At 40.7% G+C, this 18,454-nt stretch overlaps 1 protein-coding gene across 1 annotated transcript; it reads right to left on the bottom strand.

Moving 5' to 3' along the window:
• Positions 1 to 2,423: 2,423 nt before the first annotated feature.
• ywhabl (tyrosine 3-monooxygenase/tryptophan 5-monooxygenase activation protein, beta polypeptide like) lies at positions 2,424 to 14,881 on the bottom strand. Its single transcript, XM_027007245.2, has 6 exons — positions 14,644 to 14,881; positions 12,283 to 12,589; positions 6,826 to 6,949; positions 4,144 to 4,307; positions 3,887 to 3,982; positions 2,424 to 3,549 (listed from the first exon to the last, which is right to left on the bottom strand). The coding sequence occupies exons 2-6, from the start codon at positions 12,574 to 12,576 to the stop codon at positions 3,499 to 3,501; spliced, it is 729 nt and encodes a 242-aa protein (XP_026863046.1). The 5' UTR covers positions 12,577 to 12,589; positions 14,644 to 14,881; the 3' UTR covers positions 2,424 to 3,498.
• Between the last annotated feature and the right edge of the window lie 3,573 nt (positions 14,882 to 18,454).

Raw genomic sequence — 18,454 nt, 5'->3', positions numbered from 1 at the left:
TCATGTTCTTTTCAATACTTTGTGGAAATTGACCTTGCCTCCTGACAGAACTGCTGTAACTCAGTCAGGTTTATAGTCCTCCTTGATCACATATGCTTTTTCAGTTCAGTGCACAAACTTTCTATGCAAAGTTTTCAAGACAGCTTTATAATGGGTCACCCCAATGCTTATACTTTGTTTAATGCCATTTTGTCAAAACTAGAAGGAAAATGTGGGATAACTGTCCTGCTGCAAGATTCAACATGCAAACAGGCAACCCACCATGCTTTGCAGTTAGGAAGGTTTTTGGATTAAAAGCCTCACCAAATTTCCTCCATACATAAGTATGCCCAAATTGTTAAATTTTTGTGTCATCTGATTGGAAAGCTCCAACAAAAGATTGGGTTTTACTCCTAGTGATCACTTGCCAAGCTCAGGTGGGCTTTTTTATGATGGGCTTATTCTGTGCGCAACAGCCGTTTCAGACCATTGTGATGCAAGACTCCCTGAATGGTGGACAAAGTCACTGCAATACCTGCTACCAGTTCCTCTGTTGTTGTCTTGAGGTTCAGAGGAATGTCATATATCGGTTTGTCCAGCCCTGGTGGTTAATTTGTGATCCCCTTCTGTTTCAATGCACTCTGCATGGTCCAAAGATTATTACTGTTATTTTTAATGATTTGTTTGTTATGCTCAAGATCATATTTGCATACATTTGTTTGTGCAGATGTTCATGGTAGCATCTGTCTGAAAGTTGTTCCCAGTTAGATTATTCTTTATGGATAGGGCATTACTAAATTCCCAGGAAAACAGGCTAATTTCACGAACTTAGTTTCTCAAATGACAGAAAAGAAAATGGTACATCTCATGGCATAGCCTATATTAAAACAACATTCCAGGAATGAAGTGATGCTCATTCCATCTCACTGGGATTAAAATACCTGCCCGTGTTTTGACAAAGCTTTCTCATAGAGGTCCATTTTTGTCAAAGTCATGAATGTCAGTCAGTATTATAACTTCAAAATCCACACCAGATTACTCCTTTAAGGAAATCACCTCGTCTCCATAGCAACAGGGAAAAGCGACGAGTTCGTCCATTTAACTCTGCGCCATCCATTAAAGCCACGTTTCAGTCTTTTTTTTTTTTTTATCCCGATTTTCCTGCATTCTGATCATTCACGGTCTGATTTTACAGACTGCTCTTAAATACATCCATACGGGTACTCCCAGTTATGACAATTGGCCAATTAGAAGCTTCTACAAGTCATTGCATACATTTCAGGAGTCATCAAAGAGACAGTCAGCCTGCTATATTTAAATTTTTGATGCAGTAACCTGTTTAATTAAATCTGTTTGGTTTTTTTTAATTACCTTATTTTAATGCCCTAATTGAAACAAATTGTGCCCGAATTATGGAGTTGTGAGAAATATAGACTGAATCTTTAGCATAGATATATGTAAACCTTTGGCCTCAACTGTCTCCATACACCATTTGTCAGCTACCCTCTATCCCATTCATCAGTAGTCAAGATACTGGCTACAGGACCACTTACTGGACACCACCTGAAGGCTGGACCACTCTCACTACACCAGTGACTCTGCAGTGGTAATGGTGTGGTAGCAGGTGAAGGGCTGGTATCAGCGTGTTGGGAACAGTAATGTTGCTGGAAATTTTCCATGTACATGTCAACGCTGACCTGAGACTAATCCACCAATCAGAAAACCGCCAGCCAAAAAAACTGTTGCATAATACACTAGCATGCCACATTTTACTTTTGAATATTAAAACCATTAGTAGTAGATGTAATAGCCAATTGAAGTTCATTAATTATTTCCCCCCACCCAAATTTTAAAATGGTGCACACCTTTGCAATTACGAAGTAAACACTTTAAACCAGCAAATTCTAAGTAGTACTCAGCAACATCAAATTGTGTGCAACAGATAACAGCTGTCACAGAATTTTACTGATCCACTAGTATTTTGATTACAGTCAATATCTACCCACCCAACCAACCCCTGAAAAAATTGTTTTGCACGATTATCCAACCCCTAAATGCCACGAATTTACATTTTTAAAACAGAGGAACACTTTTTTTTTTTTCAGGCCAAACCACCTCATTTTAAGGCTCCTGAAGAATCTAGGAACTTATAAAATGATCAGGACTCCACATTTGCAATTATTAAGTGGAATATGAAGGTGAAACCTACATTTCTGCTGTTTTATCAGATCTTAAGTTACCACTACAGGGTGAAAAAGACAAGGATTTAATTATTTGCATAAACAACTCTAACAGTGGAACCATAACCTGCTGTCAAATATGCTAGCTAATCAAGACATCTGACTGCTTCCATGGAGTTAACAATGGAGTATCAATACAGGACGATATCTGTTTACAGAGATTGGAGATCACACACGTAAGAAAATAACCAAAACAGTAAAGCATTAAATTATTACCTTTTTATTCCACATGGATGAAATTACATATTTTCCCTCCAAATAACATTTATGCTTGGTGTTTTGTATGAAATTCCGAAAAGACATGAAACAAAGCTAGCCAGCCCAATAGTAACAACCTACTCCCCCTTAATTACTTTATAGCCACATGCAACTTAGGCAGGTATCAAAAATTATAAAACTCAAAAAACAAAAAAAAAACAAACAAAAAAACAAACAAAAAAAACCAAAACATAATTGGTCAAAAATAGTAACTCGCTTCTAACACAGGAAAGTTTTGATGCTTGTGCAGTCATACGGTAACAGTATCAAGCTTATGTGCTTTTTAATCTTATGGGTTTTCTTTACCTCGTAACTGATACAAAAGTGTAACGAAAATGACATCTGCAGATCACCCATAACAAGGGAAGGAAAAATAAGGAAAACCTTGAACTTGTAAAAGTGACAGTAGACAGAAGGTGTCCCTTTTCCAGCACATGCTTGCTAGCAGGACACTGAACTGTGTGAAGCAGCTCCTGTGTCTTTACTAGCTACAGATTACTGCTACTTCTCTACTTCAAGACCTGGACTGTTTGTAAGCATAGACTATAAAATGTCAGAGGTACTTAACAACTATGGAGGGTAGTCGGACTCCTCGACCAACAGACATGCAGAATATATATGACCAATGTGAAGAGAGACCTGAGGCTTGGAGTCAAGAGCTCATTCTCAGCTGAACACCTCCCCATCAATGAGACAGATTACAGCGCCTCATAGAGAAGGTCAACAGCAGATTTGCTTGTTTACAGCCTCCTGTGGAACACACAAAGCCACCCCAACCCCAAAGCACAACCCAGTCTTCCTCACCACTACCTCTACCAGTGGACAGATCCCTGGAGAAAGAAAAACAAAACCCACCATGACAAGGAAATGAAAAAAATAGAAAGGAAGAAAGAGAAACAGAGACAGAAGCCAGATGATGAGGTGGTCTTGGTGTGGATAGCGAGCGGGGACAACGCAAGGTGGATGTCGGGGAACAGGGTGGGGGCTGGGGGGCAGGGGGCCTGGAGAAGCAGAGATGGGTTCACTTTTCTCTGCACTCCTCAGTGTCCTCGTTGCTGTCCGAAGTCCACAGCTGCAGGAGGAGACCAGGTGTCAGCCACGTATGGCACAGCACAGCCATGTTTCATCAGTTACACACCAGTTCACCACTTTTCAGCTAAAGCTACACATAAAAGGAGGCTCCAATAATGAGTAAATGTAGTATCATTATGTTTATTATTACTATTATTATTAATAATAATAATCTGTTGTGTTGTCCCGCTGTGCATTACGCTGTCCATAATATCAGTGCGCTTGTGTTCCTGTAAATGCGGTACTCTACTGCCAGGTTTCAGCGTGCCAAAGCAAATTCCTGTAGCGGACAAGTACTGGCGGATAAGGGCACTGGGACTGAAGAATTGGAAACTCACTGTCAAGTTGTCTCGCAACAACTGCATGATCAGTGTGCTGTCTTTGTACGACTCCTCATTCAGGGAGTCGAGTTCTGCAATGGCCTCATCAAAAGCCTAGGAGGAAGGGAAGATTTAAAAACAGCAAAAATAAACACCCTGCTCCCCGTCTCTGCTCATCAGCGTCGTCAGTTAACAAATACGTGACTTATCGCAAGTGACTGAGTACAAAAATCAACTGTTTATCTGGAATTATGCACACATATATCAACCCCTACCGTTTTGGCTAGCATGCAAGCCTGTTCACGCAAGTTCGCAATCTCGTAGTAGAAGACAGAGAAGTTGAGGGCCAGGCCCAGGCGGATGGGGTGTGTGGGTTGCATGTCGGCCTTGCTGATCTCAAAGGCATCCTTGTAGGCCTTTTCCGAGTTCTCGATGATGGCTGAGGATTGATGCATAAGAACTGTATCATTCTAAGGCAAATCAGAGCCTTAAAAGAGCCACTAGGAATACGGAAAAGTAAGAGCAGTCGTCAGTGGTGTTCTCAAAACCAGTGGGAAAGTTTACATGAAGCAAAAAATAGTCCACACATTGTTTGGAGGAGAGCAGCACAGACAACTGATACCGTGGTTGAGGCTCAGCTGTTAGTGTTCTCTTTCTGACTGGCATACTAGTTGGCTAGTTTGCCTCCAGCTGTCTTCAACTGCAGGATGTCAGACTGGTTCAGAAAACCTCAGCTGCTGTTGTACACATTCTTTTCTGGGGTTGCAGCAAGTTATGACAAATCGTATGAATGTTGTGCACATCAAGTGCAGCAGGCTGAGACCAATGAAAATTTAAATGTTCCCATATTTCAAGTTTGGTTTATTTGTCACATACATAGTCATACACAGTATAACTCGCAGTGAAATGGTTGTTCCTTAAAAAGGTGGCTAAGCATGTGAGAATAAGAAGCCACCAAAATTGTCAACGTTTCGGGAGCTGCATGTCTTAAATTCAAAGAGAAGTCATTACATAATTCAACTACCAGTCAACACTCCAAAAAAGCACTCATTTATATGTATAAAAATGCACCTTTTATCATACCTCTACAATAAAGGATTTATGATTTGATGAAACAAAGGCAACAATATTCAAAGGATTATACAATGAAATAAAGCTTATTACCCACAGAGGACAGTACTGTACTTATGAGTGTGTGTGTCAATTGAAGAGGAAAGTAAGATAACTGCGTAAATAGAAAACATTTTGAGATTAAAAAGAAACACCATTCCATTATTTGTGCTAAAATAAATGTTTCCCTGAATCACGCTCTCCTGAAGTGCTGTTCATAACATATTAATGCCATGCGTCTTATCTGCGTGCTAACCTGTATAGGTCACAGTTGTAGCAAAACATCTCAAGTATTCTGTTCATTGGCAACCTTTTACTTCTATTTTCTCTTAACTTGCAGTTCCATGACAATGAACAGTCCTCAGAGTTCAGACAATTTAACCACTCACCAAGATAAAGAGGGAATGAAAGGAAAATTGTTCATTTTGACTCAACAACATGCAAAAAGCCAAATGCTATACGATACTTTTAATAAAATAGGTTCCATAACCTACAATGCATCTTTTAACACTGACCTCTGTAATTAAAAAACAAACATACTAAAAGTAATTTAAAGTAATTTAGGAGGATCTATGTATATACACATCCACCCTATTTAATGCCAAAGCCCTGTTTCAAACTCCTGAGCTGTGAACAGCTCCTACAGAAGGACACAACCACCCCAGCTAGCAGATGGCACAGAGACATAGTACTAGAGGCTGAATGAAAATTTGAGCTATGAGCAAAGCGAATAGCCATGCCATCATGCATAACAAATTAATTCGTCTTCTATTATCAAATTCACATTCTATTATTAATCTTCCATTCGCAAATGGGCTCTTATCTAAAGTCATCTACTAGTCCTACTTGTGTGGGCGGGACCAATTTGCCATTCTCTACCTCGCCAACACACAGATCTAAAGTGCTGGATGGTGTGTGAATTGTTTTATTCCTTTCTGGACAAAATATTTTAAAATGTATAACCAAGTGATTCCTTTTACTTTGGGCTTTAAGTCAACCATTCAAAGAAATGGTTACACATTTGGCCAAAAGCAGGAGTTCAGAAGAATCATCCACAAATTAAATGAAACACGCTCTGATGGCCACACTGAACTTCCTTGTCCATTCTACGGAATGTACTTTAAAAACCACGATATCACTACACCATGATCTCAGATATTTTGGAGATGTGCCTGAAATGTGTTGAGTGTACACAACAACTGCAACAAACTTAATTACCATCTAATCTTAGCCAGACCCACTTAATTGTCTCATCCAATTGACAAGACGGTCCAATCAATAATTCTATTTAATAATTCTATTCAATAATTTCCATGACGTCGAGACTGTGGTAGTACACTGGCATTTGCATTGAGGTGCAGAGTTTTCTGGGAGCAACTACAGTGTACTATAGTTCAAGAGGCAGTAAAAACTACAGTGTGGCACAAACGGTTTCCAGAGAAGCAGGATAGTTCAGATAGAGGCGCTTCATCAGCTGAGCAAGTAAAGTGCTTCTGAAGTTCTAGGAGGTGAAATCAGTTTATGTCTGTCAGCAGTGTGGTTTGAGTAACATTACTTGCCTTTTTTTAAATGGGCTCTAGTTATTTTAATCACTCTATGATCTGTGATTTTTGAGAATTCCCTTTTCCTGAAGAGGTGGCTATGAAGAACTATAACTACTCTGTTGCAGACACTGTGAAGTGAAGGATGTAGTGAGTATATAATTTTTTTCAATGAGATTTAAATATGGCTGAATTTCCTGCTGATATCAGTCCAGACTATGATGCATCCTGCCCTCCCATAACTCCCAAACCCAACTTCCTCTTCAGTGTATGTGATGACGGAGAGACGGGGATGTAGTGGCTTACTCGTTTTCTCATCTCCCGAGGCTACCTCGGCTAAGTAGCGGTAGTAATCTCCCTTCATTTTCAGGTAGAATACTTTGCTTTCAGCTGGATTCGCCTTGGGGATCAGATACTTTTCAAGTAGAGTCTGAAAAAATGGAGAGGGGGCAGGGTTGTTGAGAGGAGGAGAAAGAGGACATTGTTTAGAATTTGGAAAAGCAAGCAAGCAAACAAACAAACAAACAACAACAACACATTTAATCTTTTCTTTTAAACAAACATGCATCATTTTGATGACGAAGAGGAAATGGGTTTAACCTAAAGTACACTGTACATAGACATTAAGAGACACAATGCTTATTAGCTTTTTAAAATCAACAGAATTACCTTGGCAACAATGATAATACACAGCATACGGTGAAATACAATGATAGAAAATCTGTCTGAGAATGCCTTTATCAGAGTTCTTATTTTTTTGTTACAGTCAAAAACAACAGCCAAGCAGAAGTATACAAGTTAAGGGATAATTCCTGCCACAATTCTGTATCACAAACATTTTACTTTTACTAATCAATTCTACCTGCTGGCTAAAATTAAATACAGGCAAAGCCAGATGGAAGATCCTTACCTTCTAAATCTGAACTACGTACCTCTGTACCTCACTCTAATAAGTACACAAAACACACAAAAATAACCCCCTAAGACCACAAGACCTAAGACAACATATCCCTCATTGCTTTCTTAAGGCTACCCTACACAAATAACATTACATCATAACACTAATCAGAAAACGCATTCCCCCAGAGGGCTGTGGTTTCCTGTTGAGAGTACACCGTGCGGATTGGTTCTCAACCAGTGTGTGTGTGCTGAGTGGATGTAAAAGCAGAATATTGATTGAAAAGCATCCTCAGGTATGAGAAAGGCACTATGTAAGTGTAACTAATAATAAAAACAAACAAACAAAAAACAATATTAGAAACCGGACAATCCCCCACATCTCAGGATTCACTCTTTCAGAAACACTCATCAAATTTCCACCTGTGGAACTAAGAAAACAACCTTGGCTTTGTTCTGAGGGTTGAAGCCTGGCAGCGCGTGGCAGGCTACGGTTTCACGGCGGTTCTGAGACCTCCTTCCACTGCAGGTCTGCCTTCCTGCCCGCCTGCTCTCCTGCTAGTTGAAGCAGGTCGGCGTGCGTGCCGGGCTCATACACGGCTCCGGGGGCGGGGCACTTCAGCAACGCCTGCCGTGCCGAGGCTCTGCTCTCTGCTGACATCTGCAGAGCGACTCCGGATATTCTACTAATGAATCTTAGTGAATCGTGGCATTTTACTCAATTAAATGAGATATAAGGCGCAACTGGTAAATGACCTTACTGGTCAGCTGGTTTGTCCATGATATAAGATCACAAGGCATTTATTTTAGGGACACAACCTGTATTTAAAAATCATTGGCCACTTTATTAGATACACCTGTTAGAGGTGCTTTTTACAGATGTGAAATTACAGTCTGTTGGCATGCCCAGTTCGCTAGCCACCATCTACCCCGTTAGACGACAGTCACTGCTGGAACGAGAGTGGACTAACAGCAGTGCTGTGGTTTGACCACTGATGAAATTTAACAAACTGTGCATGGACTATAGATTATGACTACACCCGCAGCACAAGTGTATCTAAACATGGCTGGTGAGCAGATAAACTTTAGTATAAAGGATGAGAAATGCAGAAGAAATGTGAGACAACCATCAGACCTGTCTGGTATTCAAGCCAGTAAAATGAATGTGAACTAGCCAAACATATCAAGTCACATGCCACTGAGGAACCAAATGACCCACTTGTGTAAGGCATGCTGGAAGCAGTAGGACACATGAGATGGGTGATTCATGAAATAAGTCTTGGTTTCACTAAGAGTCAGTTCACAGTGCACATAATGAACTCTCCCCATACCATTTTGTGCTATGGGCTATATTATGCACTTCACAGCACTGATTCATTTCTGCCATATAAGAGCAATTTAAGAGTCCGCCATCCAGTGTACATCTTTGACACAAGTGTCAACTGTATCAAATCTGAAATGCACGGAAATCTCATAAGGAAACAAAAATTTTATCTTCCTTTCTGCAAGCTAATCTGTTGTGCAGTGTGCCAGAACATTTGTGCACTTTGCAGTTGTCAGCTATAGGCATAGCCAACGAGAAATGCAAAACATGATCTCTTGTTTATGCACTTTTCAAATATGGGAAAGTAGTCCCTGGTACAAAAAGACCCAAACATTATTCTGTAGTAAATAAAATAATTATAGTGTAGGCTTTAAGCCCTCGACTGCAGTGTCTGAGACATCATTAATATATATTAAAAATGGAACAGATCTTTCATGTGACATGGCTAACTAATAGCATACATATCACCACATATCCCACAGGTGTGTGTGTGGGTACACGTGTTCCTGTCTCAGTCAGCAAAAACACCTCTTCTATGCAAATATAATAGTGAATGAAGTCATCTTTATAAACAAAGAAAAACGCCTTTAATACATTGTAAGGATCATTGAAACTTAAAGAACACAGATTAACTGTATCTTTCATTTTAAATAAATGATGAATGAAAGAAAAAAAAAAAAAAAACACTACCGTTTTGCTGGTACACCGATTTGTCCGGTCTGACCTGTTTGCAAACCTCAAAAAAAGAGAAAAAAAAAAAGAAAAGAAAAAAAAAGGAATGGATATTGTGCATTTTGAAAATGTGTTGTGAAAAAATATCCTAACACCCACTCTTATTTCAACATTTGAAATAAGATGTGATTATCTTTATATAACAGTATGTGATTTTTGTGTGTGTATATATATATATATAAAATTTTTGGTGGTAATTTTATATAGATTCCTCCTCAATTCCTCCTCTTCTGACTTTCTCAAGCACACGCTCTCATCTCCACTGCTATCATGCTGTCAGTGGCCAATTCTTGTCAAATCCCTTGGCCGAGTCTCGTGCAAGATTGGAGGCGTTTCTGGGCAAGTCACAGATTTTCGTGGAGACGAACTCAGTTACACAGACAGCATGACTAACTTTTACTCACCTGAAGTGGCGACGTGGTGTAAGTGCGGAGACGTCTGCCTCCCTTTCCCCTGCAGATTGAGCTCTGTCTGTAGCTAGCTACCAGTACACTGAGGATTGGACCTTGGAAAAGTCTGACCTTTTTTCCTCTTGTATTTTTAAATTGTGAAATTGATGTTCTGATAAATGTTTATGGTGCAGTGTAGCCTACGTTGTGCAAAAGCTTGGCTCGTAATACTACCCAGTCAGCAGACCCACAATTGGTTCTCAACTGATCAATAGTCATGAACACCAGATAATCTGTTCCATACGGAATCACACAGTGACTCACAACGTTCAATTGCATTGTATTAGTAGTTGCTTTGTATTTATCATTAATGCGTCAGGTATTTGGAGATCTTAAGGAGAAACACTATAAACCTCACGTAACGGTGATGTGCGCATGTTCAGCAACCCTTAGCAAGGCCCCAGAGGAGCAGATAGAACTCTGGTATTACTGACTTATTCTGTTGGTTTATCCACTGAAAGGCTTTCCATGAAATCACTGCTTAGCCCTGAGTCATAGTTTTGTAGCTTATTTTATTATACAGTTTATCTCTGAACTTGTGTGCCATGATGACTTACAAACTTACAGTACTTACATTTGAGTAGTCATCTTTTGTTGAAGGAAACTAAAGAGACTTGGTAACAGTGTACATTTTCAATAATCTACGAACATCATCATTTAGTCATCGTCAGAACACACAGACATCCACAAATACCACAAACAAAGCCTTTGTTACAACTGCATAAATAAAAGTGTTTTAAGATTAAGCATGCTGTAGCTGTACTCAATATTTAAAATTTCACTCTTAGAAGTTCTAGCCTGCTTGTTTGTTTTATTTAATTTGTTTTGTTTTTTTTTACCCCCAATGTCTTTCTGAAGTCAAACTTTTTTGATATATTTCTATTGACTAATCATTCAATTCTGCTGCACATTTTGCATATGAACTGGCCACAGACCAAGATCATCCTCTCAGCCTCCACAGACACGGTCTGTTTCTTGGGCTGAGAGTGCTGGAGCCCAGTTAGAAGGTCTTTCCTCTCTTTTGTTGCCCACAAGTGTTTCGAAAAACACAGTGAAGCCAATTCAGTGCTGAAGTGTAGTGATATATACACAGAATATTGTCCTGCACAGACAAAAATAGCTCTGCCAGTTAATGTGACAGCCAGTGGCATAATAGACGTGCCAAACCGCGTTTTACTAATTTGAATTTATTGAGCGAAACACACTAAACTGACTTGTTTGACACAAGCATGTATACTGGCACCGACATAAACCACCACCACTTTCCTCCCTCTCAATGATGCACATAAAACCTCCTTGAGTAGTAATAGCTCCCCCTCGTGGAGAAGCATCACACTGCTAAACATGGGGGTGAGTGAGTAAAAAGATAGGTCTGAGAAATGTCCCATCTATAAAAAAAAAACAAACAAACAAAAACCAACCAACCAAACAAACAAACAAAAAAACATTAAATGAATTAATGAATGATCCCACAGAGCACCTCAGGAATTGGAAACCTGGATGAGAACCCTGGGATCCTGAAGCCACAGTCACACCAATTTTAAACACACTAAGCTTTGGTGAGGAAGAGTTAACTCAGGTATGTTAGGAAACATCAAAATGAGCAGAGCATTGCATCTCCAGGACCAGAGCTGGCAAACAGTGCTATATTCAGTGTTAAATGTTTTGTATGCAAATTATCATTAATATTGGAGTTTTACTACAGATGTACTTGATAAGGCAATCACAAGGCATCATTTTCATTAGATGGACCAAATCTACATGGCTAAACAGACACTACCACAGTAAATCTGTCTGCTCTCCCCTGCAACTCTTGGCCCACAGTGATTACACCTGAGCCTATGCTGGAAGAAACAAGCTCAGGCCTGGACTAGTAGGCTGGCTGGAAGGAGGTCCCTGCTCATGACTACTAATTCAAATTAGAATGGGAGACTGTCAAGAGTTCTCATCAGCACGTCATTCTTTCACCCACATCTGAGACGAGGCTGACTTCTTCCTCATCATTATGCATGGCTTCATTTTATCTATATTTAAACCAAATCAAGTCATTCTCCTGCTTCACAATAATCTTCACTTCTGTACGTCTGGACAAGGGCGTCTGCCAAATGCTGTAAATGTAATGTATCTAAAAGTGAAAACAGTAAATTCAGGACAAACAGCAAAACAACCACTTTTCTTTGCTACCAAACAGCCAAAAAGCAAACAGTTCCCAAAATCATAAAAAAACACCCTCAACTGCATCACCTGAACATGACCAGAGTTTGTTCTTCAGAGTCCGCTCAGACAAGCTGGGGCTGGCTACAAGGAGCTTTTCAAAGAAAAACCAACAAACCAAAAAAAAAAAAAAATCAACGCCCTTACCAGTACGTCGTCGCAGATATCCTTCAGCTCAGTCTCGATCTTTACTAAATACTCCTTGGCCATCTCCTGCTTCTTCTGGCCTCCATCACTCTTCTGCTCAATGCTGGAGATCACCCTCCAGGAGGAGCGCCGGGCTCCCACCACGTTCTTGTAGGCCACGGAGAGGAGGTTGCGCTCCTCGTTGGACAGATCCCCACCAGCCTCCGTCACCTGCTTCATGACGCAGGCCATGTCATCGTAGCGCTCAGCCTGCTCCGCCAACTTGGCTTTCTGCACCAGTTCGCTCTTGTCCATGGCTGCTTAAGAGCTGGAAAGAAGCATTTAGGTGAGAGGAGTTTTTTTTTTCCTTTTCATTCAGTTTGCTTATTATTTGCAATGTTAACAAAAAAAGGTCTTTGTTTGAATTCCCTGCCTGAAAGATGTCAGATTTTCTGGGTGGGGTCAATTAGTGTCTCCCTAGTCTTGGGACCAGAGTAACCCTGTACTAGGCTAGACTTTTTAATGTTTTCTTTTCAGCAATACCCCAAGACAGGGAAACACCGACTTACCTCAAAGTCATACCTCAAAGTAATGGGTCATTTATTAATATCATAGTTGGCCAATATGCACTAGATGTAGATGGGTGTTACTGTAAGTCATTAATTAGGTGTTGGTTCACCATCAGATGGTTAAAAAACAACTGAATACCTTGAAAGCAATGTCCTGTTTGTTTACCATAAAACAATGTGTAATTCTTCTAACATCTGCAAGCATCATACCTAGCTAATATCAAGTCAGAAAAAAAGGGCTTGCTTTAGAATGGAAACCTGTTTCTGCACAAGAACAACAGTGGCAGTTGTAGCTCAGTGGTTAAGGTATTTGATCAGTAATTAGAAGGCTGCTGGTTCAAGCCCCACCACTACCAAGTTGACACTGTTGGGACCCTGAGCAAGACCCATAATCCTCAATTCATACTCATTCATAATTGTAAGTAGCTTTGGACAACCATTATTAACCAAAAACAAAATAAAGAGAAATTGTAAACTGCATTGACTCATTATAAGGTTATATTATTAATTGCATATTATAAAATAAGAAGCCATGATTATTAACGAAGTCCAATCAAAAGTATGACCGTTTATTTACAAGAAACTAATTATTATTCCAAAAAAAAAAAAAAAGGCTTTGGTCAACAAATGAACTTTCACTGGTTTCGAGATCACGCAAAAGTATCTGTCAAAACAGCTAACTTCGCGTTAGCTAACTCAGTTTTGAGACATAACGTTTTATCCTCGGTGGCATTGACTACATACAAAAATGCGGATGTGCCCTCATTCCCTAGCTACCACACCCAATTGTTCCCACATCTAACCTAGCTAGCTAGCTACCTGTTTACGCACCAGTCTTTTTGTAGCTAAAAATGGGTAAGTGTACTTCGAAATATTAGTAACATAAAAGCAGAAGCGGGTCTTCAAACTAACAGTCAATGTTAATTAACAAAATTGTGTTAACTTTGTTTTCGGCAAATAAGGTAGCAAGCAAATAAAACTAGACGTTCATCCTGCTTTCCAAAACTGACGTTACAAACGTCAGCGCATTATCAATAAGTTACACACTTTCGTAGCTAGTTAGCTACAATATTTCCAATCCTTAGATAAAGAAGTGTTTTTCGCCAGGTGCATTCTCTTTTATTATAATAAAAACATAATACACGTATTTGGTATAACACAATGAGCGAACATTGGCTGAATATGAAATCCCCGCAAGCGAATAATGGACACCTACATATAACGCTAGCAAGCGTTAAACGCTCAAGGCTTTGGCGGTTGTCAGAACATGAGAGACTCCTACGTGTCCAACAAGAGCTTTCTCTGTCCATCTTCACAGTTTATCTGACCAGAAAGGTGCGGTCCATTTCGATCGTAATACATATACGCCGTTACTAACCAATTAACATATCCAAATAGCTGCCATCTATCTAGTTAGTTGGGCTTACGCAAGAACTGCAGCCCTCCTAGGACAGTTAGCACACGCGTCATGCAAGCATTGTGATACAGATACAACCTAAGTAAACCTAGGTTAGCTATCGAGTATGAGCGATCTTAACCACATACGGACCAACTAACGCCACCTTAATGGAAAATAACCTAACAGGTAACGAAACGGCTGACATCTGTATCCTTGGACCAGCTCTGCTGTAACCTACATAGCCAGCTAGGGTTGGCTAAATATCCTGTTCATTGTTCATTTTTTAGCAGATTAGCATCATCTTGACCAAGACAACAAAACAATTCTGAAAGATCTGACACTGACTCTGCAATACTTGTTTCACGGACGTACGGCAAAACTCCACACCGCCCGACGTCAATGCCAGTAGCTTACCTGAGTGAGCGACGGGGAGAACGACGTCCGTGACAGGGCTAGCTAACGGGGATAACGACGTCCGTGGCGGGGCTTGCTAACCTAGCTAACGGGGATAACGACGTCCGTGGCGGGGCTTGCTAACCTAGCTAACGGGGAGAACGACGTCCGTGGCGGGGCTTGCTAACCTAGCTAACTACACCTCACAGCTGATCCTCGCGAGCGGCACGGCGAATCCACGGGGTTTCCCTCCAATCACGCCGAGCCCCAGGAGCCGAGACCGCGCTGCGCGAGGTGACGTTAAAGGTAACCATGGCGACCGCTGACTTAACAGGCTGCGATTGCACAACAGCCATTTCGAGCTTCGGTGCCTTTTTGTTGTTTTTTTTTTCGCTTAAAACAGAGGCCAGATAATAACACGTTCTTCATTTAAATCAGATTGTAGCTAGGTTATAAGGTAAAGTGTTAAGTACACAGATATAAATTAGCAGGGTACTGATGGAAAAAAATGTCAGGGTCAGTGTCACCTGTGTGTCTCAGTTGCCTGTAACATTACATGGTGGGTAATATAACAGATGCCCAAAAGCAATTATGCATTCGAAAGTTTCATAAATTAAATGTAATCTAATGTGTTATAGCTTTCAAGTACCAAATTATCAAGTAAAAATAAATGGAAGTGCTTATTCAAAGCTGTTCTGGTGGGTCTTAAATAGATAGGACTAGGCATAAGAGATATTAATCGATATAACATCCCTATCACTATTCTCAAGTTTTACTTGCTCCAACACCTGATCCAGCTCATTAGCTGAAGCAGTGGGGCTCCATGGCTGGAGTCGAAAACTGCTCTTAATTACTAATCATGTAATTTAGGCACATAAAGTTCTGGTGACTTCATATTTTCCAGATTTATTATTTTAAGAATAACTTTAGTGCTTGCATTTAAGACACTGTGTCAGGTAAAACCCACGAAACGTGGAATGATGTCACGCTCTTTTTGGTGCTGTAAAAAAGCACGACAAAACTGGAACATAGGACACGGTGGCTGTCTTATAAAACAGGAGCTATTTCTGCACCTCTCCACTTCATTTCCATGGGGAGAAAGAGGCTATTTTTTCACACTGTCTTATGTCTTTCCCACCGATATTTAGTCAGAACCTATTTCAGGTCGGGTCTCTTCAGTGAAAGTGAGCATATTGTGAACAAAAAAACAACAACAAAACCAAAAAACGGTATCAGCAAATCTAGCATCGGGCCACTTTCACGCAAAACTGGAGGAAGGTCATACAAGACTCTTGCAAGACCGGTATGGCAGAGTCCCCCCCCGAGTGCCACACCCAAGTTGTTCAAATGCGTGGCAGCTCAAATTACAGTGAGAACCACTCAGAAATAGCCAGGCTGTAGCTGAGTGAAATCGCATATCCTCACTCTGAATGTGCAGTGTGTTATTTAGCTTGAGTCCCTCCCGCAGATCTGCCTGTCCACGGCTGACCAGTTGTGGCTGGCTGGTATCATTTTTAAAATCTGATTCCCACTTATTCCCATTCTTCCTGGTTTGATAGCTAGGTCAGTGATCTAGATCTAGGTCAACATAGAAAAGTGACTCAAATGTACATCATTTGATGTCATTAGTGTTTGCTCAAAGGGAGGAGATGGTAAAAGGAGTACATTACAGACAAATAAGGCCATTTTTATTCATTCTTATGTGAATTCATTCTTAAGCGAGAATTTTGTACCTTATTCCAATGGCAATGAAATCTAAACAAATGCATGCCGCTGGCTGCAGACCCAAGCAAACATGCAACAAAGGTTTCTGTGAGCATCGCTCTAAAGGCGTTTTCACACTAGCGCTTTTTTTCCGGAACCAGGTCCGCTTGCTCCGCGAGTTCGGTACACTTGGGCAGGTGTGAAAGCTGTTTTCGAGCAGGTCTGGAAGCTCTTCACTCCCGGTATTGGTTCATTTTGTTACGTGACCGATTCGACTTATCGCATTACTTCAATTTTCACGTTTCGTGTATTTTCTGAGTAAATAAACGCTTACTATCCAGATAAACTTTTAAAATCCCTTTTCTCTGTTAACTAAGTTTTTGCACATCACTGTAAGTATATTTTACAGAAGAAAGAAATCTATAGACGTACAATCCAGGAAGAAATCGTCTCAAGAGAATGGCTCCTTGCCTGCAGGCATCCCAAAAGCGCTGTTCCGCGCTGCTTGAGTATTTGTATACAAGCAAAAAATAAATAAAAAAATAAAACAGCTTCTTCCTACCATTTTGCAAACCTGCATGCAGAAAAGTGACGTATGAAATTGCGCAATCAACCCAGGATTCGTATAGAGTTCTCGTGTGTGAAAGCAAACCAGCGATAACGAGCCCAGAATCGGTCATAGGTGCGGACTCACGTATTCGGTACAGGCGTGAAAACGCCATGAGTCATAGGTATTAAATCCAGCACTCGATTCCTGAGTACTGTTGTAGCTCCTTGTACACCCGAACAAGGTTCGGGCTGCAGAACTGAATTACCTTGCCAAGGTCCATTGCAAATGGAACAGAACAAAAGCACAGAATCCTGGAGGAGTGGGGGCGAGCTGGAGCACATTCATGAAAGATTTTGCATCTTCTGAGACTGGTATAATAGTTGGGGTTTTTTTTTTGTTTTTTGCATTGACCGAAGGCCATAGCCCAGGGAATGGCAGCTGTGACTGCTGGGAAGTTCTCAGAGGTGCTCCATGTCTTGAGCTGAAATGAAATGTTTTCTGAATGGGATTCTGTTGCTGTGGAACTGTAACTGAGTCATCCAGCATGGGTTCTGCAAATGTGTCTGTCCCATTTGCATTTAATGGATTCAGGGTTTTTCCAGAAAGACCAGCCACAGTCATTAAGAAGGTTGATTCCATTAGACATGCAAGCTTGCTTTAGCTGTTGATTATTGAGTTATTTTCCCTGTCTCAAAAAGGCAGTAATAAAGACATTATATTATAAAGAAATTTAGGATTATAGGATTTGCTGGGAACAGCACATTTCTAACACTGCTGCACTTCTTCAACCCTCTATTGCACAACGTTGCCTTAGGGTAACAAAAACATTTCACTTTACTTACTTTGTTGTATATGCAAAGGTATAATTATATATATATATATATATATATAGAGAGAGAGAGAGAGAGAGAGAGAGAGAGAGAGAGAGAGAGAGAGAGAGAGAGAGAATACAGAAAATATGTACACAAGATTTTTAAAAACAACAATTTGCAGAACAAAATGGCTTCAACAGGCAAATGTTTATGACCTCTTTTGGCACTAAGGGGGGACTTAGTAATCTTTATTATGTTAAAGAATTAAATTGTAGGGATGGGTGAGGTCCTTCACAGTCCTCCTGGCCTTGGTCTGGCACCTCTTGTAATAGATGCTCTGCAGGTCAGGAAGTTCCGTATGAGTGATGTGCTCTGCTGAACGCACCACCCTTTGGAGTGCTTGTCTGTCCTGCTTGGTGCTGTTCCCAAACCAGACTGTGATGTTCCCCGTGAGGATGCTCTCGATAGTGCAGGTGTAAAAGTTCCGCAGTACCTTGGAAGGCAGTCTGAACTCTCTTAGGCGTCTGAGGTGGTAAAGACGCTGACGAGCCTTCTTTGCCAGGGAGTTGGTGTGGCGGGACCAGGACAGGTCCTGCAAGATGTGAGCACCAAGGTACCTGAAACTATCTACTCTCTCCACCGTGGTTCCACTGATCCTCACAGGTTGGTAGTGCCGCTCCTGCTTCTTGCTGCAATCCACGATCAGCTCCTTTGTCGTGCTGACGTTTAAGAGGAGATTATTTTCCTGGCACCAGTTTTCCAGTTT

This window comes from Electrophorus electricus, chromosome 10 (genome assembly GCF_013358815.1).
Source record: "Electrophorus electricus isolate fEleEle1 chromosome 10, fEleEle1.pri, whole genome shotgun sequence".
NCBI lineage: Eukaryota > Metazoa > Chordata > Actinopteri > Gymnotiformes > Gymnotidae > Electrophorus > Electrophorus electricus.
Note: the sequence above shows the minus strand (reverse complement) of the source record. Positions and strands in the feature narration are given on the sequence as shown.